Raw genomic sequence first — 26,596 nt, forward strand, 5'->3', positions numbered from 1 at the left:
CATCCCACCCACTAACAGGTGCCGTGATGAAGAGATAATCAGTGTTATTCACTTCACCTGTCAGTGTTTATACCTAAACACCCTCTGTGTGTGTGTGTGTGTGTGTGGTTAACTGATAAGGTGTGAAAATAACTTTGATCTTCTAACTTCATATGAGTGAGTTTTTGTACAGCATCTCAATAGCTTTGTATCACTGGGCTTCTCTTAGTGCACAGTGATAGAGAGCAGAATCTGACAGCTTTACATTGCTGATAGTAAATTCAGTAGAACCTGATGATGATCCTTGTTTATACTGTAAATACTGTGGTGCACTGTTAGGACTTTGTTTGTACCAGTAAAGCCAAGTGTTGCTACTGCTTGACTCATATGAACATCGTAGAGTAACAGTCTCTGTTTCTTTAGCAACAATGTCAGAATTCACTGGCCAAATTTTATCTGCAAAACCACCTGTTAACAGAAAAGAAAATATGTTAAATAATAAAAAAATTTTTTAAAGAAATTAAACGTTTTAAAAACGTGCATTGATTAAAATCTTAATAAATTACCTGATGCTACAGTGAGAATCAGTGCTGTGTATCTCCCAATGTGCAGTAAGTTACATAGTGGAGCCATTTCTGATCACAGCTTTGTGAGGACTCTGTATAATAGTGCTGAACTCATCACATGAGGAAACACGTCTCTAGGAAGCCACACACATGAAGTGCAGGTGCTGCAGCAACACTGTGCACACATCATTTCATATCTATTCTTTACCAAAATACTGCTGGAGACTTCTGGAGTTTCTGAGCTTTGGTGTAAGACTATTAAAATATTTGTATCTTCTAAAATATTTTCTTCATGTTTGGGGTTCAATAATGACACTGCAGTTAATAATTTAATTAATACCTGCTTTATTTGTATTTTTCAAAAGGCATTAAACAATAAAGATTATTGCACAACAGCTTTACAGAGATGTGTGTCAAGATCCTAAGTAAGCAAACATACAGAAGAAATCTTAAAAAGAATTAAGAGGAACCCATCAGATTCTGTAATATAGCCACTGTTCTATATCACTATCTATCCCAGTGCATTAACTTTAACGTACATTGATCTGTTATAATGCTCCACTGTAAAAGGCTGCTCCTGCCCTGTCCATCTTTAAGTAATCTGTGTATATTGCAGTGTGTGCATAATATATACTTATATTTTATAAATGAACATACTTCTGTTTTACCTTTCTTTGTTTCTGACATGTTTTTGTTTATCCAAATTCATTTTGGTAACTTATTTGTTGGATTACCATGCAAAACACCCTTAATATGTATTATTGTTTCAGGTCTGATCCAGCACTATTTTTGTGGGGGATGTTTGAGTGTATTATTGCAAACTAACCAAGTATGTCACTGACACTTTCTGTCTTGTTGAATGTTGTACATTGTACTTACTCATGCAGAAAAACGATGAGTGCTTATGAGCCTAAATAATGCTGGCCATTGTAGTTTGTTAGCGTGTCACACCATTTGCTGTTCGGAGTGGGCATGGCAGGTTGGTTAGTTACACTACTGGTTCTGTGGGTCAGTAGGAGAGGTTTTGAGTAGTTAAGGAGCCTCACTAAGCCAAATAATAATAATGTTTGCTATGTCTTCTCACATACAGCTAGCTATCAAAAATACCAGGTATGACCACTAAATTGAAAATACATTCATGGGTGAAAGGGCATATGTGACAGGGGTTATAGTCAGGGTTAGGGTTAGGGTTAGGAAAGTAACAGAAATCATTTTAATTATATGACATGATTAATGTGGCAGCAAATATTAAGATTAGGTAACCCTAACCCTAACCCTCTGCACACCCCTTTCACCTTCTTCACGTCGCCTAATACTTGGTTGATCTACCTCTGGCAGAAATTACAGCTTCCAGGGTCTTGGGAAAAACTACGAGCTTGGCACACTTGTTTCGGGACATTTTTGGCCATTCCAGTAGACCGTATAGCTAGGAGAGTCTCGTGGTCATAAAAGAGGGTGGGTAGAGAGAGAGGAACAATGAAGCATTAAATAAAGAAGAGGATGCAACAAGCAGCTAAAAAACACACCGGCGGCATCTTCATTAGTACTGATTTGTCATGCAAGCACTGAATTCACTTCCTAGTTGAACCAGACAACAGAGTTTTAACGGTCAGTCACGCAGTGTTGGTCTATCAAAATGTCTCTTCAAAATTTATCACAGTGTGCAATTAGAAATCAAAGGTGGCATTAAATTGGTAAACATGTAAATTCTGCCTAATTACATGGGGTTACAAAGGCACTTAATGAACACAGCACAAAGCTTTCAAATGCTTCCTAGTCCTGACAGTTGACTAATTAAAAGTTTTTACTATTTGGAGCCTTTAAATAGTTTTCATGTTTTAACTCTTTATAAAGAGGTTATAACCAGTCTATGTACTGATACTGGAGGTTTTGATAGTTTTGTAATGCAAGCACCGACCACACTTACCAGCTCAACCAGACAACATAGTTTTGAAGGTCAGTCACGCAGATCAAAGTAACACAAAGACTCTTGTTCCCGCTGGCTCGTTGGTCTAGGGGTATGATTCTCGCTTAGGGTGCGAGAGGTCCTGGGTTCAAATCCCGGACGAGCCCTCGTTTAGTGGAATGCTTCATTGAACTGTACAAAAAAACTTATCAAGTGTCCCGTTAAAATCTAATGATCAAACAAAAATGATACATGCTGATACACTGGTAGAAGTTGAAGAAGATTCTAGAATATCTTTGGGCAAATTCAAAGCATTGAAAATGTTACGAAATTCAAACAGCAAGAAGCATGAAGTCAACACAACATAAAATATCATGGTAATGTAAATGTTACAAAATCTCTTGTATAACTAACCGATTAAAGACAGAGTCACAACGTTTGTATTGTACAGTTTGGGTGGATAAACATGATACATAACGTAAACAGTGTGAAGCATAAAGTCAGTGGGACTGCACACAGCTCCCGTCAAATGCTTCCAAGTCTTTTAATCTGACAAAGCGAGTCTTTAATGACACCTCATGCTTAAACTGTTAGAAATGCTTTAATGAAGCTCTGCATTGAATTTTGTTTTGTCATGAATACACTTCCCAGTGCAACCAGTCAACATGGTTTTGACGCTAACCCAGGGAGGTCAAAGAAATGCCCTGGCATTTGTTCCAGCTGGCTCGTTGGTCTAGGGGTATGATTCTCGCTTAGGGTGCGAGCGGTCCCGGGTTCAAATCCCAGACGAGCCCTTTTTTTTGCTCACGTTTAATTTAACAACTGCCTCTTCAGGTTCCCACGCAGGCCACTTCAGGTCAGTCACGCAGATCAAAGTAACACAAAGACTTCGGGTGCGAGCGGTCCCGGGTTCAAATCCCAGACGAGCCCTTTTTTTGCTCACGTTTAATTGAACAACTGCCTCTTCTGGTTCCCATGCAGGCCACTTCAGGTCAGTCACACAGATCAAAGTAACACAAAGACTCTTATTCCCGCTGGCTCGTTGGTGTAGGGGTATGATTCTCACTTCGGGTGCGAGAGGTCCCGGGTTCAAATCCCGGACGAGCCCTCTACTTGTCAAATGCTTCGTTGAACTATACAAAAAACTTATCAAATGTCCCGTTAAAATGAAATAGAGACGCATTGGCATTGAGACAAGCATTTAAATCAATTAAAATGATGATAAATATATAGCTAATTATGTTTGGAAAAAGACGGGTTGCCATATGATCCCAAGAACATCGTTTTGTAACTTGTGCCTCACCACTAAGGTGGCTAAAATAATAGAAACAAAATAACAAATGAAAGACACAATCATATTGTAATGAATGAGCAGCACTCCACCCCACCAACTGGTGCAACCCACACTCAGCACTGATTCAAACATGGGACCTGATCCAGAAAGAACCATGATGCCTCTGGGGAAGCTCGCTTGTCCAGAGAGGTTATATTGTGACGGCTAAAAAGTGCCAAGACAAGCTGAATTCCCAGGAAAAAAGATTATGCATCTGCGCAGGTGAAAAACCTGAACCAGATCAAGCCTGGTATCACCGGTCCTAGAGAAAGTATGATGCTAACAGAGGAGCCAGCAACTCTGTGAGAAAGAGAACATGCTAAGTAGAAACACTTCTATTTGCCTGCTTGTAGTTCTGACCTGTCCTCAGTAGAGAATGTGTGTTTTTAATGTTGTGAGAAGGAATGGCAACATTACAAAGTGGTAAATGCTTTACTGGCCTAACTACTTAATTTCTTCAATTAATCAATCAACCAACCAATGTCCGATCTTTTTCTGATTTGGGGTTGTGGTAAATGGGCCGGCTCTGATTATTGATGCTGTAGGACAGAGGTGCCCAATTCGTCGATCGCGATCTATCAGTCGATTGCACAGTGCACGCTGGTAGATTGCGCTTGGTAGATTGTTACCATAGCTACACCTCAGCCCACCTAAAGCACTGCAAATCTAGAAAGGTTTCATTCATCAGTAGCCAGTTTGCACCATTTTTGCATTTTTCCTTTTTAAGCTACACTGTTTGTGAAGGTGAGTGCACAACCAAGCACAAAGAAACCAAACCCGGTTCGATTCCGGTAAGACCACTGAGCAGATGGCGTTTCGTATGTAGAAGAAGCTGATGGACAATATTCAGATCTCATGTTACATACAGAAATTTTTACTCTACAATCTGACATTCATATGAAGTCAAGGGCCTCTGCTGGACAATTTTGGAACTTGCTGGCTGAGGAAAAACCAAACATAAGAAATTGTGCCACATATATGACAGCATTTTTGTATCAACCTACTTGTGTGAATCAGTCTTTTTCATCATGTAAATAATTAAGTCTAAATATCTGTCCATGCTTACTGATGAACTCTTGGAAGCCTGCTTAAGATTTGGCATCAGCAGCTACTGTCCAGACTACATAAACCTGCCTGACATCATTCAGTGCAAATCATCAGAATAAGGTGCGTGTGATTTTCCACTTGCTTGTCCTTTAAGCTTTAAAGCTTTTTTTTTTAATGATGAGGTCAAACCTTAAAAAGTAGATCGCGATGACCTGACTGAAATAGTAGATCTCAAGCCACGAAAGTGTGGGCACCCCTGCTGTAGGGTCATTCCAGCTCAACTCAATAAATACCCTCATCTCAGAATCTCATGAAATTTTGTCTATAAATAAAGGGGATCCATTCATGAGAATCCAGCATATTTTGCAAATCTGTCATATGGTTTAAAATTTGCAGTTTTGGTCGTGACCTAACACGACATTGTCAGGTTAATACTGTATAAGGGTGCAGCTGTGAATCAGGCGGCGGAGACTGTTTTGTTTTTTTGGTTTTGTTTCCTCCTGTCCTGTTTGATTCATGTCTTGTTTAGTCTTTTTTCTGTTTGTCTTAGTCTAGTTCTTGTTTAGTTTTGTTCAGGTGTGTTTAGTGTAGCATTTAGCTTAGCTTAGGATTTAGGTTTAGTTAGGTTCATGTTTCATGTGTGTAGATTAGCATTTAGCATAGGTCTTGTGTTAGTGTGTCTTATCTAGTTTAAACCTGTCTTGTGTGTTTTGTTATTATTAAACTCTTCGTTGAAACATCTCCGGGTGTGTCCCCCTCTTGTCCCGTCTAGCCCAAAATCATTACAAGCACGACTTTGAACCCTCCTAAATCAGGGAGGTAAAGAAGGACCCAGCGGTCCCTCTAAAAAAGTTCTGAAGGTCCTGAGATGGGAGAACATGTTGAACCTGTTATTTTTGCAGCCTCCACAGATCTTGATCGCAGAGCCGATGAAACATATTTTGAGGACGGCAGCACCAGTACAGGGCGCACGGTCCAGCGGCTCGTTCTCTTCAGCTTCAGCATGTAGACCGGGGACACGGGAGCGCCAGCAGGCACGGACACGCCTACACAACACACACACACACACACACACGTTACAGGAACACTCCAGCCTTCATCTGCTCACTAGGATGAAGATCTAGATCTGAAAATAATCACCTTTATTCTCCACCGTGGTCTCCATCAGTCTCCCACACTCTTCAGGTTGGATTATAAATGTGGGAGCAATCAGAACGTGCTCGTCCTGGACGTTCTGATGCTGCACCACTTCATCAGACGAGGACCTGAAGACGTTCTTCAGAACAGCCTGAAGTAGATCTGCTGGAGAAATGAAACCCGATTCAGCACCATGATGGATTAAACACCACACAGCTCAAAAAACCCCTTCAAGATGTACCTTCAGTCCCTTCTGTAACCGGGTTCTGCTCCTCTGAATTCTTCTCCTCCATGTTCTTCTCCTCCATGCTCTGCTCCACCTGGTTCTCTTCTGTACCTCTAGTTCCTGCCCTTGGTTCGGCAGAACCTGTGTACTCATCCCTGCATTTTCCTCATTTTCTATTATCTGATTCTCCTCCACGTTCGTCTCCTCCTGCCTCTCCTTCTTTTTGAGTCTCTGCCACCATTTCTTCTTCTTCTCAGGTTTGGGTCTAAGGCTGTGTGGCTCCTCATCCTCAGACGGGACGCTACAACACCACAACTTTTTAAACCAGAACATTTTAGCTGCTGCTGCTTCGATGCTCCATCTCAAAGTGAAGCAGCACCAGCACAGGAGCTCAGATCAGAGCTTGTAGAATGTTGTGACATCATCATGATGTCACAGTGTGTGCTGGAGCTGAGAGCAGAGCTGATGATCACAGCACCACTCAGTGTCTTTAACATTCACCTCAGATGTGGACACGCCCAGTGTCCAGTGATCTGTATAGTGCCCAGTGATCTGTATAGCCAAAAGTATGTGGACACCCCCAGACACACACACACCAAAGCATTTCTATTTCTATTCTCGTTGTCATGGTGATGGTGGACGCTGGCGCATTTGGCTGCCGCTACCGCTACCGTATTTTATCGTATTTTTATTGTATTTTTCATTCTTTTTCATATTTTTATACACTCCTGTGATCACTACCGCTCCTGTCGCTCTATTTATTTATTTTTAATCAGAAAATATCTGCGCCTTGTTGGATAATAGCACTATACCTTGAGTTAGCATTGGAGTTATCATCTGCTACCGGTACATTTGTTTATGTCCTGCTTCATCGCCCTTCTTCTCTCTGCTCTGCCCCCACTGTGGACATCTCTCGTCTGGCTTTCGCTTTTTGCTCCCATCTTACAACAAACGATGTCCACTCTAAAATATACAGCTATGGAACTTCTCCAACTCCGTTACCGGATACCGTCCCTCAAGCCGTCATCATCTTTGTTTTCACACCTGGATATTGCTCACCTTCCACGTCGTAAATATATCCATCGTGGCTCTCATCGAAATTACAAATTTGACGATAGCAAACCGATAAGGTCTCTTTGGTCAACTCTACCCCGTTCACCCAGCAGACGCCGTACTCGGTCTGTTAACCGGGATGTGCTGGCTACCTTGGCTAGGTCGCCAAGCACCGTACACAGTCTGAACTCTCTTCACATTGGTCTACTGAATATCCGTTCGCTCTCTGACAAGAGTTCTTTGGTCTATGATTTACTAACCGATCATAAATTTGATTTTCTCTGCCTGACCGAGACATGGCAACAACCTGGTGAGTTTTCTCAATTAAATCAATGCATTCCACCCGGGTTTGCCTTTACCTGTGAACCTCGCACCACTGGGCGAGGAGGCGGTATTGCTACCCTCTACAGTAAGAAATGGAAAGTGACCTCAGTGTCTGTTCCTCCTCATATTTCATTTGAATCAACTATTATCCAAATTAATGGACCAATACCTACTATTTTGGCCACAATCTACCGACCACCTAAGCATAATACTGATTTTATAAATGATTTTTCCACTTTCCTAACTTCACTCTGCTCTATGTCACCGAACACAATAGTTCTCGGAGACTTCAACATCCACATTGACAACAAAAATAATACATTTACAAAATATTTCTTGTCATGCATCGATGGTTTTGGCCTGCAGCAACATGTGGACTTTCCAACCCATTGCAAGGGGCATACTCTAGATCTCATCTGCTGTTCTGGAGTAACCCCTCTGAATTGTACTGCTTCAGATCTTCCTATCTCTGATCATCACCTGATTTCTTTTACTGTGACACTGCCATCAGCTAAAACGAGTCCTCGGGCCATCTCATTCCGTAATATCAAGAACATCGATCATACTGCCCTATCATCGGAAGTCAGTGCTCTCCATTGGAACTATGGATCTGCTTCTACCCAAGACCTCATCTCTCATTACAACACAGAGCTGCATAATCTCTTGGATAATCTTGCCCCATTAAAAACACAAACTGTTTCATTTACTCGCACTGCACCATGGTACACTACTGAACTACGACAACTAAAATCAAGGGCACGACAGCTCGAACGCCTGTATAGGAAAAGTGGACTTACTGTGCACAAGGAAATGTATAATAACCACCTACTGCATTATAAAGATGCTATCTCGGCTTCCAAATCTACCTACTATGGATCACTATTTAGGGCGTTTGAGGGTAACACCCGAGCACTTTTTTCTACTGTGAATAACATTTTGCAGCCACCGGACACTTTACCTAACCACATGTACTCAACTGAACTGTGTGACAAGTTTATGTCATTCTTCAATTCCAAAATCCAAAATATTCACCAGCAGCAGTACTCTCCACCTGTTAATACTATAAGCTATGACTGTACAACTGCTCATGTACTATGTTCTTGTTCCCTATCTACTTTTGAACTTCCTACTATAACTGAAATAACCCGCCTTATCCAAAAATCTAAACCTTCAACCTGCATTCTTGATCCTCTCCCTACAAACCTTGTCAAATCTTGCGTTTCCTCTCTGTGTACTCCTATTACTGCCATTGTTCAATCATCTCTTCTTTCTGGTTCCCTTCCTGCCCCTCTCAAGATGGCAACTATTACACCCATACTTAAGAAACCTGGCTTGGATCCCAATGACCTAAATAACTTTCGTCCTATTTCTAATCTACCTTTTATTTAGAAAGTTATTGAGAAAGTTGTTTTTGCTCAAGTTCATAAATATCTAATAGACAACGATTTATATGAGGCTTTCCAGTCTGGTTTTCGCCCTCTAAACGGCACTTCTTAAAATAACTAATGACCTTCTAGTGGCAGCTGACTCTAGTTTGCTAACCATTCTCATTCTTCTAGATCTGAAGGCGGCCTTCGATACTATCTCACACAAAATCTTGCTGGACCGCCTCAAATCAATTGGACTTACTGATACTGTTTTTGCATGGTTTTTCTCCTATATTAATGGTCGTAGCCAGTTCGTTCAACTCAAACATTTTCAGTCTCACCCATCTGAAGTTGTTTGTGGTGTCCCACAGGGCTCTGTTCTAGGACCTCTCTTATTTATTATTTACCTTCTACCTGTTGGTCAAATATTTAGGAAACATAAAATCCAATTCCACTGTTATGCTGATGACACCCAACTATACTTATCCACTAAACCTAATGCCTTGCTCCCACCTTCTACCCTATCTGACTGCTTAGACGAAACTAAAAACTGGTTCTCTAAAAACTTCCTGATGGTTAATACAGATAAAACCCAAATTCTCCTTGTGGGAACTAAGACCACTCTCGCCAAAACCAAATCGTTTACTTAGAACTTTGAAAACTCTGTCATTTCGCCTTCTTCCCAGGTTGCCTGGGTGTTGTTCTTGACAGTCATCTTTCTTTCAAAGCACACATCAATAACATTACACGATCTGCCTACTTCCACTTAAGGAATATCAACCGCCTACGCCCGTTCCTCAGTCAAACAAGTACTGCCATTCTCGTCCATGCGCTGGAATTGCCGAATTGACTACTGTAATTCAATCCTATTCGGCTTACCTCATAAATCATTACAAAAACTCCAACTAGTCCAAAACTCTGCTGCACGGATTATCTCTAGCTCACCCTCAACTAATCACATCACTCCAGTTCTCAGACAGCTTCACTGGCTCCCCGTAAATTATCGCATACACTTTAAGATCTTGTTATTAAAGTGTGTCCCAGTATAAATACTTAGGTTTTATAATAGATGATGCGCTGACCTTTGCTCCCCATATCCACCAGCTGATAAAGAAATTAAAACTAAAGTTGGGTTTTTATTTTAGAATTAAATCATGTCTGTCTTTTGAGGCTAGAAAACGCCTTGTTGCTGCTTCATTTTTGTCTATCCTAGATTTTGGGGATGTAATTTATATGCATGCATCTTCACAGGTGTTGCATTTATTAGATTCGGTCTATCATGGGGCCTTACGTTTCATCACAAATCTTGAAGCTCGTACCCATCATTGTGTTCTGTATGCCCGCGTTAGGTGGACTGCGTTGTCCTCCCGCAGACTTTATCATTGGTATACACTTGTGTATAAGGCAATTTTGGGTTTGCTACCATCTTATCTCCTGTTTTATATTGTAAACAGATCCACAGGGGGTTATTCGCTGCGCTCGGAAGATTTAATTTTATTAGAAATACCTAAAGTCCGTACTGAACTTGGTAAAAAATCATTTCAGTTTGCTGCTCCATCAGACTGGAACCAACTTCAGAATGGTTTGAAGCTGAAGGAGTTGGTCTCGTTGAATGTTTTTAAGACAAGACTAAAACATTACGTTCAGGAGGCATCTTGTTGTAAATGTTTTAATTCATAAGATACTTCTTAGCTGTTTTATGGTGTCTATTTTCTCAGCTGTTTTATGGTGTCTTTTTTTGATAAAAATTGTAAAAACTGTTTTGTTTTATGTATTGTAACGGATGTGTGTTGCTGCCATTCTTGACCAGGTCTCTCTTGAAAAAGAGATTTTAAATCTCAATGAGATCATCCTGGTTAAATAAAGGTAAATAAAAATAATAAATAAATTATTCACATTCAAAGCTCTACATGGTCTAGCACCCTCTTACATCAACCGATTTACTCCAATTCTACAATCCCACCCGCACTCTTAGGTCTTCCTCAGCCTTCCAGCTTTCTATTCCTTCTGTCCGCCTGTCGACTATGGGTGCGAGGGCTTTTAGCCACTCTGCCCCTTCTCTCTGGAACACCCTCCCAATCCATATCCGTACTATCGATTGTTTCTCTACTTTTAAATCCCAACTTAAAACTCACCTCTTCAAGCTAGCCTACTACTAATCTTTCAAACTTGATTGGTACTACTACCCCAATATTTGTTTAATAGTGATTACATTTGACTGTTTAGAGATTGTATTGATTTTATTGTATTTATCTTTATTGATTTTTCTATTAGATTTTAATGGTTTATTGATGTCTGTTACTTTCTTGCTTTTGTAAGGTGTCCTTGAGTGTTTTGAAAGGCGCCATAAATAAAATGGATTATTATTATTATTATTATTGTAAATGTAACTGAAGTTAATATTACTGACCAAACCCTGAATATATTTTTGTATGTGTGTGTGTCTCTGTCTGTGTATACACAACCTTAAATCAGAAATAGGTGGGACAGCATGGAAAATGCAAAAACACAGAGTTTCTTACATTTACTTTGACTTTTATTTGATTGCAGACAGGATGAACCTGAGATATTTCATGTTTTATCTGCTCAACTTCATTTCATTTATTAATAAACATCCATTCCTGCATTTCAGGCCTGCAACACATTCCAAAAAAGTTGGGACAGTAAAGCATTCACCACTTGGTAATGTTGCCATTCCTTTTCACCACACTTAAAAGACGTTTTGGCACCGAGGATACCAAGTGATTTAGTGTTTCAGCTTTTATTTTGTCTCATTCTTCCTGCAAACACGTCTTAAGATGTGCAACAGTACGGGGTCGTCGTTGTCGCATTTTTACTTTAAAAATTCTCCACACATTCTCTATTGGTGACAGGTCAGAACTGCAGACAGGCCAGTCCAGTACCCGTACCCTCTTCTTCCACAGCCATGCCTTTGTAATGTGTGCAGCATGTGGTTTTGCATTGTCTTGTTGAAAAATGCTGGACGTCCCTGGAAAAGATGACGTCTTGAATGCAGCATGTGTTGCTCTAAGATCTCAATGTACTTAATGTTCTGCATTAATGCTGCCATCACAGAAGTGTAAATGACCTTTGCCAAGGGCACTGACACAGCCCCATACCATGACAGACCCTGGCTTTTGGACTTGTTGCTGATAACAGTCTGGATGGTCCTTTTTGTCTTTGGTCCGGAGCACACAGTGTCTATTTTTTCCAAAAAAAGACCTGGAATGCTGATTCATCTGACCACAATACATGTTTTCACTGTGTGATGGTCCATCCTAGATGCCTCCGAGCCCAGAGAAGTCGACGCCGCTTCTGGACATGGTTAACATAAGGCTTTTTTTATGCACAGTAAAGTTTTAAGTGGCATTTGTGCATGTAACTCTGTATTGTAGTGCTTGACAAAAGTTTGCCAAAGTAATCCCTCACCCATGTGGTTATATCAGCTGTTGTTGAGTGGCGGTTATTGATGCAGTGCCGTCTTTGGGATTGAAGATCACGGGTGTTCAGCTTAAGCTTGCGCCCTTGGCCTTTACGAACTGAAATTCCTCCTGATTCCTTGAATGGTTTAATGATGTTATGCACTGTAGAGGGAGAAATATGCAAATCCCTTCCAATCTTTCTTTGAGATACATTGTTTTTAAACATTTCAATCATTTTCTCACACATTTGTTGACAAACTGGAGATCCTCTGGTCATCTTTGCTCATCAAAGACTCTTTCTTTGACCTGTCCTGGATGCTGCTTTTGTACCAAACCATGATTACAATCACCTGTTGACATCACCTGTTTGGAATCACATCATTATTTAGTTTCTGTCACCTCATTACTAGCCCTAAATTTCCTTCGTTCCAACTTTTTTTGGAATAGGTTGCAGGCCTGAAATGCAGGTATGGAGGTATATTAACAAATGAAATGAAGTTGAGCAGATAAAACATGGAATATCTCAGGTTCAAACTGTCTGCATTCAAATAAAAGTCCAGGTAAATGCAGGGAACAATGTGTTTTTATTTTATTTGCATTTTCCATACTGTCCCAACTTTTTCTGATTTGGGGTTGTACTTTCCAGATAAATGCACTTGTGTTAGTGTGTTGCTTCATTTGCTGGTTAAAGTGGGCATAGCAGATTGGTAAGTTACATTACTAGTTTTATGGGTCAGTTGAAGGAGCTTTGAGTAGTTAAGGAGCCTCACTAAACCAGTACAGACAGTCTAATCTGAACCACAGTGGTAGTGAAATCTCACTGTGCTCTTTAATATTTTGCTTGTAGAAATTTGTAATGTTTTTCATTATTTTTTTTCTATTTATCTTTCGTTGTACATACACACGTGCACATATATGTTGATGTGGCAGAGCAAGTTTTTTTATATACCATATTTTAAAATACCAGGCATAATTAAAAATACATACCGGATGAAAGGACATATGTGACAGGGGTTGTAGTAAATATAAGAGTATAAGTGGTGTAAAATATGGCACATGTACATTAGATAATTAATGTGCATAAACAGCCCTGGTCATTTGGTGTAAAGTATGTTATTGCTCTATCTAGTCGATCAGAATTAACTACCTTTCAAACAGCAAATAACAGAGTCTGTGTTATGTGTGAAAGTACCACAAAGTGACAACCTACAGGGGTTTCATGGCTAAATTGGACCAGTCTGGTGGCCAATCTTCATTAATTGCACATTGCACCAGTAAGAGCAGAGTGTGAAGGTTCAATTAGCAGGGTAAGAGCACAGTTTTGCTCAAAATATTGCAATGCACACAACATTATGGGTGACATACCAGAGTTCAAAAGAGGACAAATTGTTGGTGCACGTCTTGCTGGCGCATCTGTGACCAAGACAGCAAGTCTTTGTGATGTATCAAGAGCCACGGTATCCAGGGTAATGTCAGCATACCACCAAGAAGGACAAACCACATCCAACAGGATTAACTGTGGACGCAAGAGGAAGCTGTCTGAAAGGGATGTTCGGGTGCTAACCCGGATCCAAAAAACATAAAACCACGGCTGCCCAAATCACGGCAGAATTAAATGTGCACCTCAACTCTCCTGTTTCCACCAGAACTGTCCGTCGGGAGCTCCACAGGGTCAATATACATGGCCGGGCTGCTATAGCCAAACCTTTGGTCACTCGTGCCAATGCCAAACGTCGGTTTCAATGGTGCAAGGAGCGCAAATCTTGGGCTGTGGACAATGTGAAACATGTATTGTTCTCTGATGAGTCCACCTTTACTGTTTTCCCCACATCCGGGAGAGTTACGGTGTGGAGAAGCCCCAAAGAAGCGTACCACCCAGACTGTTGCATGCCCAGAGTGAAGCATGGGGGTGGATCAGTGATTGTTTGGGCTGCCATATCATGGCATTCCCTTGGCCCAATACTTGTGCTAGATTGCCGCGTCACTGCCAAGGACTACCGAACCATTCTGGAGGACCATGTGCATCCAATGGCGGTGCCGTGTATCAGGATGACAATGCACCAATACACACAGCAAGACTGGTGAAAGATTGGTTTGATGAACATGAAAGTGAAGTTGAACATCTCCCATGGCCTGCACAGTCACCAGATCTAAATATTATTGAGCCACTTTGGGGTGTTTTGGAGAAGCGAGTCAGGAAACATTTTCCTCCACCAGCATCACGTAGTGACCTGGCCACTATCCTGCAAGAAGAATGGCTTAAAATCCCTCTGACTACTGTGCAGGACTTGTATATGTCATTTCCAAGACGAATTGATGCTGTATTGGCCGCAAAAGGAGGCCCTACACCATACTAATAAATTATTGTGGTCTAAAACCAGGTGTTTCAGTTATTTTGTCCAACCCCTGTACATGACAATGTGTTACAAAAGCTTTACAGTACATAACTGCATCTCTGGGGCTGCACGGTGGCTAAGTGGTTAGCACTGTCGCCTCACAGCAAGAAGGTCTTTGGTTCGATCCCCAGGTGGGGCAGTCCAGGTCCTTTCTGTGTGGAGTTTGCATGTTCTCCCCGTGTCTGCGTGGGTTTACTCCGGGTGCTCCGGTTTCCTCCCACAGTCATAAGACATGCAAGTGAGGTGAATTGGAGATACAAAATTGTCCATGACTGTGTTCGATGTAACCTTGTGTGAACTGATGAACCTTGTGTAATGAGTAACTACCGTTCCTGTCATGAATGTAACCTAAGTTTAAAACATGACGTTAACATCCCAATAAACAAACAAACAAACTGCATCTCTGAAATATACTGTAGTAAACCGAGTAAAAGACAGATAAAATAAAGTTTAGGATAAAAGTCCTAAAAGTAGATAAAGAGAACCCAGTAAAACAAATGACAAAAATATTATACTTGGTCATTTATTTATTGAGGAAAATGATCCACACCGGCTTGGAGGAATTTTAGCCCATTCCTCCGTACAGAACAGCTTCAACTCTGGGATGTTGGTGGGTTTCCTCACATTAACTGCTAGCTTCAGGTTCTTCCACAACATTTCGATTAGATTAAGGTCAGGACTTTGACTTGGCCATTCCAAAACATTAACTTTATTCTTCTTTAACCATTCTTTGTAGAACGACTTGTGTGATTAGGGTCGTTGTCTTGCTGCATGACCCACCTTCTCTTGAGATTCAGTTCATGGACAGATGTCCTGACATTTTCCTTAAGAATTCTCTGATATAATTCAGAATTCATTGTTCCATCAATGATGGCAAGCCGTCCTGGCCCAGATGCAGCAAAACAAGCCCAAACCATGATACTACCACCACCATGTTTCACAGATGGGATAAGGTTCTTATGCTGGAATGCAGTGTTTTTCTTTCTCCAAACATAACGCTTTTCATTTAAACCAAAAAGTTATATTTTGGTCTCATCCGTCCACAAAACATTCTTCCAGTAGCCTTCTGGCTTGTCCACGTGATCTGTAGCAAACTGCAGACGAGCAGCGATGTTCTTTTTGGAGAGCAGTGGCTTTCTCCTTGCAACCCTGCCATGCACACCATTGTTGTTCAGTGTTCTCCTGATGGTGGACTCATGAACATTAACATTAGCCAATGTGAGAGAGGCCTTCAGTTGCTTAGAAGTTACCCTGGGGTCCTTTGTGACCTCACCAACTATTACACGCCTTGCTCTTGGAGTGATCTTTGTTGGTCGACCACTCCTGGGGAGGGTAACAATGGTCTTGAATTTCCTCCATTTGTACACAATCTGTCTGACTGCGGATTGGTGAAGTCCAAACACTTTAGAGATGGTTTTGTAACCTTTTCCAGCCTGATGAGCATCAACAATTCTTTTTCTGAGGTCCTCAGAAACTCCTTTGTTTGTGCCATGATACACTACCACAAACATGTGTTGTGAAGAACAGACTTTGATAGATCCCTGTTCTTTAAATAAAACAGGGTGCCCACTCACACCTGATTGTCATCCCATTGATTGAAAACACCTGACTCTAATTTCACCTTCAAATTAACTGTGAATCCTAGAGGTTCACATACTTTTGCCACTCACAAATATGTAATATTGGATCATTTTCCTCAATAAATAAATGACCAAGTATAATATTTTTGTCTCATTTGTTTAACTGGGTTCTCTTTATCTACTTTTAGGACTTGTGTGAAAATCTGATGATGTTTTCGGTCATATTTATGCAGAAATATAGAAAATTCTAAAGGGTTCACAAACTTTCAAGCGCCACTGTATGTAAGCAAGATATATATGTAAGCAAGATCTGTAAAGACCCACCCTTGAAAGTATTCTCCAGAGCTTTGAGAACTTTCAGAAGAGGGGATGGATGCTGCAGGTTCAGCTACAGCTGCAGAAAGGGCTGCAGACTGAGCTGCTTCCTGGGCTGGAACCGGGATGCCTGGAGGAATGTTGACCACAACAAAACCCCTCTTCTCCAACTCTTGAATCAGGCTAAAAAAAGAGAGAAAATTGAATTGATTTGTCACAGGAAAAAGAAAAAAAGAAAAAGTATACTTGACAATATTATCTAAAGCTGAGAACAAATGACCATATGGCTCAGGTTGCTCAAGTTATTGAGTCTTAAAACTCAATTAAATTTATTAATAACATACAGTTATATCTCAGTGCTAAATTTTAATTGAGACAAAGTTTGGAACTAGGTCTGGGTCATTAATTGGGCCATTAACACTAACTCAATGACATTACCTTGGCCTATTGTCACATTTTTATCACTAAGAAACTATTATCACTTTTTCCATCACCCAGGCAGAAGGGTGAGTTGTCAGACAATATGTGTTTTTATTTTTTTACAAAGAAGTACACAAAGTTTGAAAACACTACTGTCATACCTTTCAACTGGGCTAGGGCTGTCCATAATTCTCCTGATAGGGCCATACTCAATGACACGGCCTCTGTGGAGCAATTCATGGGCCTCTTTCTTTGCAGCTTCAAGCACCCTCTTTCTGTCACTGACTGAGTTGTCCTTCATGCACTTCTGGGTCAGGTGGCCTGAAAGACTGGACTGCACCAACTTGCAGAAAGGGCACAGCAGGTGGGTCTTGTTGCGGGACTGGCTGTAAGGAATACAAGACAAAAAAGGAAATTATCTACAATTTTATATTTACACTATACAGTGTCTCCCAAGGTTTGTAGGAGTGGTCTTAAAAACACCAACTCTGACTGATTCCTTTTTTTAATCTTTATTCAAACCACAATATCAAGGAAATTAGATATTATATACAGTGACATATCATATATGTATAATTCCAATACAAACCCTAACCCTAATAAGAGTTTATGGTTAGGTTAGGGTGGGGTTATGTTATGTTAGGGTTTGGTTCAAATAAATATACCAAGAACAAAGTTGTACTTACACAGGAGAAGCCATCTGAACTCGTAGATTTGAAGAACTTGAAAACTTCAGAGAAGATAAAAAAGAGAACTGACCTTGACAATACAAGGGGCAGTAGTGATGGAGCCCCTTTTGGCTGGTCAATTATATGCTACTGTAAAAGAATGCCACACCCCCCAATAGACCAAGACCCGCCTAGTGTTAATGGTTCTAGAAACCAGTCAGCCAGACCTTAGGCCTAAGATAATGAGTAAAATGATACACAATGAAAAACACTTACATAATATAAGTTAATTATATGCCTTGCAAAAAGCAAGATAAATTCATTTTCAGGATTAGGGTTAGGTTAACAGTTATATGTACTTAAACTACTTACGTATGTAAAGTCCATTTAGTTTTTCTTCATAGAAAGGCTTACTTACTTCAAAATATTAAGTTAATCTGTTATGAAACAACTATTTTGTTGTGCACAATACAAGAAGTCCTTAGCAATGGCTTTAAAATGCTTCAGCATACTTTTCACATAGAACACTTATTTAAAATAAAAATATATTTTTTAAAAGTTATAAAGTTTTATAAAACTTAGAAAATAGAAATAGAAAATAAATTAAATGTTGTTCAATCAACATTAAAGACCTCTGAATGTTTACATGACCTGTTAGGTATTTAAAAGAGCATTTAGTAAAACTTTCAAACTGCACAATTAAAAAAAATACATAATTTTTTTTTATCAAAAGAAATGTTAACATGCATTGGCTTGTCCTGAAAGTTAGGAAACCCTGTAAATAAACAGAAATTGTTGGTATTAAAACAATGATCTAATGTTAGTACAGAAATCGCGTTATCAAGTCTCGTTCATCGTGCATGCATGGATTTAAACGTGATGTGTTTTTTGATTAATATTTACTTATTATTTCTAGGTTTATGGTCAATGACAAAAAAAAAACATTTTAACACTACTAGAATGTTAAGAATAAAATTTATTCACCCCACACAGTTCATTTACTACTTAAATATATTGTGTATATATTTATATTCTAACTTAAAAATGTTTAGTTTTCACTGATATTTAAAACTATAGTGTAAACTTTATGAGAGTTAATTCATTATATATTACTATATCAAAAAGTCAGTTTTTTTCAGTGTGGATGGGTGACTGAGTGTCAGACAGGTGTAAAGTACTGTTGGATGGGTGCTCGTTGCTGGCCTTTTCAAACCTGCAGTAGAACCTGTTAAGGTCATCAGCCAGCTGACGATCTCCATTTAGTCCATTTAGTTTTTCTTCATAGAAAGGCTTACTTCAAAATATTAAGTAAATCTGTTATGAAACAACTACTTAAATAATATATGATACTATAAGATATACAAAATATCTATAAGATATTTTCATTTACTTTGTTGTATAGATTTATATTACTCACTTTATTTACATAAATGTTGCTTTGTTTTTATACATTATACATTATCCATTATACAATATACTTTTACCAAACAAATTACCATGAAAATACAATATATTTCAATTATTATTGTTAAATAATAAAGTATTTAACAGTGCAGATTGGAGCTATATTGTTCAGTTGGGCCTATATTTGATAGCAGGGCATATTCACTTAGGTCAAATAATATACAACTAATATACTCACCAAAAATAAATAGAAAACAAATAGAAAATAGAAAACAATTTAAATGTCGTTCAATCAACATTAAAGACCACTGAATGTTTACATGACCTGTTAGGTATTTAAAAGTGAATTTAGTAAAACTTTCAAAACAATTGCACAATTAAAAAAAATACATCAACAATGTTTTTAAACAAAAGAAATGTTAACATGCACTGGCTTGTCCTGAAAGTTAAGAAACAATTAAAATCCATCATTGTACTATTTTTTACAGGAAATAGTCCTATAATTTCATTAAGTCTCTTACTTTCAACAGATTTTAATTGTTAAAATTGTGTCATACACCTCTAAAAAACAGTAACAGCAGTAACAGAATATGGTATTGATTAATACAGTACCCTTATTAATGACTTATTATTTAAAGTATGTAATGTAAAATTTGGAAAACATTTTGCAATATGAATTAAAAATTACACCAACTCTGGTGTACACCTAATTCCTTTTTTAATCTTTATTCAAACCACAATGACTTGTTAGGTATTTAAAAGTGCATTTAGTAAAAATTATAGTGTAAACTTTATGAGAGTTTTAATTATATATTACTATGCCAAAAAGTCAGTTTTTTTCAGTGTGGATGGGTGACTGAGTGTCAGACAGGAGTAAAGTACTGTTGGATGGGTGCTCGTTAATGGCCTTTTCAAACCTGCAGTAGAACCTGTTAAGGTCATCAGCCAGCTGACGATCTCCATTTAGTCCATTTAGTTTTTCTTCATAGAAAGGCTTACTTACTTCAAAATATTAAGTAAATCTGTTATGAAACAACTACTTAAATAATATATGATACTATAAGATATATAAAATATCTATAAGATATTTTCATTTACCTTGTTGTATAAATGTACAGTGTATCACAAAAGTGAGTACACCCCTCACATTTCTGCAGATATTTAAGTATATCTTTTCATGGGACAACACTGACAAAATGACACTTTGACACAATGAAAAGTAGTCTGTGTGCAGCTTATATAACAGTGTAAATTTATTCTTCCCTCAAAATAACTCAATATACAGCCATTAATGTCTAAACCACCGGCAACAAAAGTGAGTACACCCCTTAGTGAAAGTTCATGAAGTGTCAATATTTTGTGTGGCCACCATTATTTCCCAGAACTGCCTTAACTCTCCTGGGCATGGAGTTTACCAGAGCTTCACAGGTTGCCACTGGAATGCTTTTCCACTCCTCCATGACGACATCACGGAGCTGGCGGATATTCGAGACTTTGCGCTCCTCCACCTTCCGCTTGAGGATGCCCCAAAGATGTTCTATTTGGTTTAGGTCTGGAGACATGCTTGGCCAGTCCATCACCTTTACCCTCAGCCTCTTCAATAAAGCAGTGGTCGTCTTAGAGGTGCGTTTGGGGTCATTATCATGCTGGAACACTGCCCTGCGACCCAGTTTCCGGAGGGAGGGGATCATGCTCTGCTTCAGTATTTCACAGTACATATTGGAGTTCATGTGTCCCTCAATGAAATGTAACTCCCCAACACCTGCTGCACTCATGCAGCCCCAGACCATGGCATTCCCACCACCATGCTTGACTGTAGGCATGACACACTTATCTTTGTACTCCTCACCTGATTGCCGCCACACATGCTTGAGACCATCTGAACCAAACAAATTAATCTTGGTCTCATCAGACCATAGGACATGGTTCCAGTAATCCATGTCCTTTGTTGACATGTCTTCAGCAAACTGTTTGCGGGCTTTCTTGTGTAGAGACTTCAGAAGAGGCTTCCTTCTGGGGTGACAGCCATGCAGACCAATTTGATGTAGTGTGCGGCGTATGGTCTGAGCACTGACAGGCTGACCCCCCACCTTTTCAATCTCTGCAGCAATGCTGACAGCACTCCTGCGCCTATCTTTCAAAGACAGCAGTTTGTCAGGATGTGACGCTGAGCACGTGTACTCAGCTTCTTTGGACGACCAACGGTCTGTTCTGAGTGGACCCTGCTCTTTTAAAACGCTGGATGATCTTGGCCACTGTGCTGCAGCTCAGTTTCAGGGTGTTGGCAATCTTCTTGTAGCCTTGGCCATCTTCATGTAGTGCAACAATTCGTCTTTTAAGATCCTCAGAGAGTTCTTTGCCATGAGGTGCCATGTTGGAATTTTCAGTGACCAGTATGAGAGAGTGTGAGAGCTGTACTACTAAATTGAACACACCTGCTCCCTATGCACACCTGAGACCTAGTAACACTAACAAATCACATGACATTTTGGAGGGAAAATGACAAGCAGTGCTCAATTTGGACATTTAGGGGTGTAGTCTCTTAGGGGTGTACTCACTTTTGTTGCCGGTGGTTTAGACATTAATGGCTGTATATTGAGTTATTTTGAGGGAAGAATAAATTTACACTGTTATATAAGCTGCACACAGACTACTTTTCATTGTGTCAAAGTGTCATTTTGTCAGTGTTGTCCCATGAAAAGATATACTTAAATATCTGCAGAAATGTGAGGGGTGTACTCACTTTTGTGATACACTGTATATTACTCACTATATTTACATAAATGTTGCTTTGTTTTTTATACATTACCAAATGTTATATATACAATATACTTTTACCAAAAAAATCACCATGAAAATACAATATATTTCAATTATTATTGTTAAATAATAAATATTGTTAAATAATAAAGTATTTAGCAGTGCAGATTGGAGCTATATTGTTCAGTTGGGCCTATATTTGATAGCAAGCTATATTCACTTAGGCCAAATAATATACTCACCAAAAATAAATAGAAAACAAATAGAAAATAGAAATAGAAAACAAATTAAATGTTGTTCAATCAACATTAAAGACCACTGAATGTTTACATGACCTGTTAGGTATTTAAAAGTGCATTTAGTAAAACTTTCAAAACTGCACAATTCAAAAAAATACATCAACAATTTTTTTAAACAAAAGAAATGTTAACATGCACTGGCTTGTCCTGAAAGTTAGGAAGCCCTGTAAATAAACAGAAATTGTTGATATTAAAACAATGATCTAATGTTAGTACAGAAATCACGTTATCAAGTCTCGTTCATCGCATTTTTTATACATTAACAAATGTTATATATACAATATACTTTTATTAAAAAAAATCACCATGAAAATACAATATATTTCAATTATTATTGTTCAATAATAAATATTGTTCAATAATAAAGTAAATATAACTTCACATGCTCAGTATTTTAAAATGTCATTAAAACAGTTAATACAGCTAACCCTAATTAATACATTAATGACTAACAATTGGAATAATATGGCAGTCTGACTTGATTGTGAGAAAATGGGGGGTTTGAGGTGTTTATGGTCCTACTGTAAATTGCCCATTAAAATGCCTACAATAGGCCTTAATTAGACCAGCATTATGATATTGTAAATCTGAGAAGAGGGCAACATGATTTAAACCAAAAGTGTGACAGACTGAGTGAACTATATACCTTGCAAAAAACAAGAGAAATTAATTTTTTGGGGTTAGGTTTATGGTTAGGGTTCTAATAATAAGTTATTGTTAGAATTAAGGTTGTCAGTCTGAGAGGTACGCTGTAAAAAAAAGTGTAAAAAAACGGAAATTTTCTGGCAGCAGGGGAGAAAGTTGAAATAAAGTGATGAAAAGCAGCTAAATAAAATTATAATTAATTATGTTTAATGTATTAATTTACAAAAATTTCATTCAAATATTTTATATCTTATCAACAAGAGAGCATCTCTTATAAACCAGTCTCCCCATAATATAAATTAATGAAAATATACAAAGGATACAATATACAAATAATACTATAACAAATAATATACTCACCAAAAATAAATAGAAAACAAATAGAAAATAGAAATATAATAGTATACATTTATATTACTCACTATATTTACATAAATGTTGCTATGTTTTTTTTATACATTACATTTACAGCATTTAGCAGACGCCTTTATCCAAAGCGACTTACAGTAGTACAGTTACAGTATACAGTATGAGCAATTGAGGGTTAAGGGCCTTGCTCAAGGACCCAACAGCAGCAACCTGGCAGTGGTGGGGCTTGAACCAGCAACCCTCTGATCACTGGTCCAGTACCTTAACCACTAGGCTACAGCTATACAGAGTAATAAAAATAACTACATGACCATATTCACTTAGGCCAGGAAAAGCCCAGTCAGTATTGGCCACATAGCTGCGATCGCCAGCCGCTCAAACATTATGAAGTAATGCTCCGGATCATCCGAGTCTTTGAGTTGCGGGAGTCTTGGCCACGCCATCGGCGCTATCAGAGCCGCTACTCCCTCAGTCTTGTAGATTTTCGTGCACGTCGCTGTTTCTGTTGTTGCTGCTGCTGCTGTTGTTGTGATTGGGTATGCTTCCGATTCCTGCTGCGCTGGCCTTTGCCCTCAGCAAACTTCATCCTGTGGCAAGCCGAACTGATGTTGTAGCGCGCGCCACCTTTGATCTTGCCGTGACTCTTCTTTGCTGCCGATCAATAAAGGTCTGGAACATTTGTCGTAGGCTGGCCATCTCAGCTACACTTTCTGTGAGATTTTGCGCTGAGGGTGGTTCGCATACCTCAGCATCTTCTTCGCCGTTATTTACCTGTGTAGATTGGGCAGTTGGAAGTTTCTTCGGAGCCATCGCCAACGTGAGGTAGTTTTCAGAACTGCAGACCTCACGGTCGCTTTATGCTCTTTCTTTTAAGTGGCTTCTTTCCAATGTCCTCCTCCGAGTTCTCCCCGAGACTTGTTGCGACACCGCTGCCACCATTTGTGACGGGGCGAACCCCGTGGGTCTAGTAACCGGAATGAACGTTGAGGACACAGGTGTGCTTCTTTTCCCCGCCTTTTTTATTTACACACAAACACAACGCTATTTACATATATACAAACACGCGCTCACACTTGACGAAAACAAAACGGATAAGTATATAAACATACACTAAACACTACAGACAATGTACATACAACTACTGACTACAAAGTCATTAACGCTGTTGTGCTATTGTTCTCTCCTTCTCGATTGACTCCCCCCTTTCTGTCTACCTACACGCTGCTTTTATCATCATAGCCCCTCCCCCTCGGCTGGGCCGATATTGTTATAGGTAAGCATAGGGTACGGAATACAGATACATTTCAATGCTTTACAATGGTAAATAGAACAATATATTGTCTTATTTAACCCCATGCATGGCCATGGCACTTCAACCAACATACAATTATTTACGTTACATATAAGTGTACACTTTTCTCTTTTACAGGTCTTCCTCCCCCTCTCCTTACCAGAGGATGGATCAACACAGGTAAGTTTAAGGTAAGTACATGCCATAGTCATAGGTAAGCTACACTTACTTCATCACACATCCATGTCGATGTTACTTTGACACGTACCACCTACCTAAGCATTGTTGCAGACCATGTTCACCCTTTCATGGAAACGGTATTCCCTGATGGCTGTGGCCTCTTTCAGCAGGATAATGCGCCCTACCACAAAGCAAAAATGATTCAGGAATGGTTTGAGGAGCACAACAACGAGTTTGAGGTGTTTACTTGGCCTCCAGATTCCCCAGATCTCAATCCAATCGAGCATCTGTGGGATGTGCTTGACAAACAAGTCAGATCCATGGAGGCCCAACCTCACAACTTACAGGAGTTAAAGGATCTGCTGCTAACATCTTTTCAGTGTGTTATTGTTGTGGTATTGATAATGTTTGAGCGATGTATGTTTTGGGCAAATACTCTTTGATAACTGTTGTAGGATAAATAAAATTACCCTAATAGTCTTTAAAACATGGGAATGGGTAATAAACTATGATGAATATGACTGGTAATATTTTTAGATGCATCTACAGTATGTGCCTTATTACAGTCAACCATACAAAAAGCTTTAAAGTATTATGTCAGCATATGTTGGGAGTCAAATGGCAGTTAAATGTAAACATGCTAACAGCTCCCTCCTCTGACCAAACAGGCTTTTTGTACAGCACAGTTTGAGTTCATATCACTGTGGGCCTCATGGCACAGTAGTACAGTGCAGAGTCAGATACTGCAGCAGGGTTGATCTCCAGATCCACTTTCTTATCCTTTTTGTTAAGTCTGATGGACATTCTCGGGTCAGGTGGTTGAGCCGGGGTGACAGTACCTTCATCAATCAGCAGCAGAAACTCTGGTTTTGATCCAGGTTTTTGTTGATACCAGTGGAGACCATTTTCAAATCCTTCATATATACAAGACAGTGTGATGTTTCTTCCTTCAGTTGAAGATACGCTGGTTTGACTGGGTTTAATGCTCTCAGCAGCCTCTGCTAAAATAAATAAATAAATAACATTTATTTTATCTGGATATTGCGAATATGTTTATAGTAGAAAATTAATACATGACCAATAAAACATGATGCTTATTATATAACTTACCATTATCATCAGCAACAATGAAGATGAAGAACAGGAGTAACATAATTGTGCTGAATGTCAGATTCAAATAAAACATAAGGTGTTGTTTCTACTGTATGTAACCACATCTAGCTCCCCACCCCCAATTCAGTTAGTCATGTTAACTCCTCTTTCATCTGATATTGTGAAGGTAGCTGAATAAATCTTATTTATGAATATAAACTAGATGTAGATAATCACGTCTGTAATTTAGGATTAGGGATGTATTTGTTTTGAGATGATTGGTTAATTTAAAGTTTAGGTTTACAGTTTCTTTGTACATTTCTACATTTTTTTATTTGCTTGTACAAAGTTTAGTGGCTTTATTTAGTTAGTTTATTATGAAATAGTATTTAATTAATGTATTGTTTTACTACTGCTTGCTTGTTGTAGTGGTTATTTCCTGTCCTGTTTTTAACCACTATGGTGGTTGAGCAGCTTTGTCTGACTCTCCACCTTCAAAGAAAGTCAAGGTCCACAGCAGAATGTAGTCCAAAAAATAAGGCTTGGTTTATTTGAAATAATACAAAAAAGTGTCACTTGGAGGTCTGAAACTAAAATAAAAATAAGGACTGCAAAGATAAACTTGCTGTAAATTTACAGTAAATATTTCCACAGTAAAATACTATATTTTATCATTTACAGTATTATACTGTATGATATTGGGCGTGCCTTAGTTTACAGTAAAATACAAGAAACTGCAATGCATGATTGGATTTTTATTCTTTAGGTGGGAGTTAGAAGCTTACACCAACACCGTTTTCTTTTAATCAGTGTCAGC

The 26,596-nt window shown here is 39.0% G+C and overlaps 2 non-coding genes and 1 gene segment (V, D, J or C); 2 read left to right on the forward strand and 1 right to left on the reverse strand.

Moving 5' to 3' along the window:
• The first annotated feature begins 2,546 nt into the window (after positions 1-2,546).
• On the forward strand, positions 2,547-2,618 carry trnap-agg (transfer RNA proline (anticodon AGG)). The gene has a single exon. It is a non-coding gene; the product is annotated as a tRNA-Pro (tRNA).
• A 555-nt stretch (positions 2,619-3,173) lies between these two features.
• On the forward strand, positions 3,174-3,245 carry trnap-agg (transfer RNA proline (anticodon AGG)). Its single transcript has one exon. It is a non-coding gene; the product is annotated as a tRNA-Pro (tRNA).
• Positions 3,246-25,380: 22,135 nt separating this feature from the next.
• LOC134311814 (T cell receptor alpha variable 14/delta variable 4-like) lies at positions 25,381-25,840 on the reverse strand. The segment is given in 2 exon segments: positions 25,381-25,688; positions 25,798-25,840. Coding segments are annotated over 2 exon segments (351 nt in total).
• Between the last annotated feature and the right edge of the window lie 756 nt (positions 25,841-26,596).

This window comes from Trichomycterus rosablanca, chromosome 4, assembly GCF_030014385.1.
Source record: "Trichomycterus rosablanca isolate fTriRos1 chromosome 4, fTriRos1.hap1, whole genome shotgun sequence".
Classification (NCBI taxonomy): domain Eukaryota; kingdom Metazoa; phylum Chordata; class Actinopteri; order Siluriformes; family Trichomycteridae; genus Trichomycterus; species Trichomycterus rosablanca.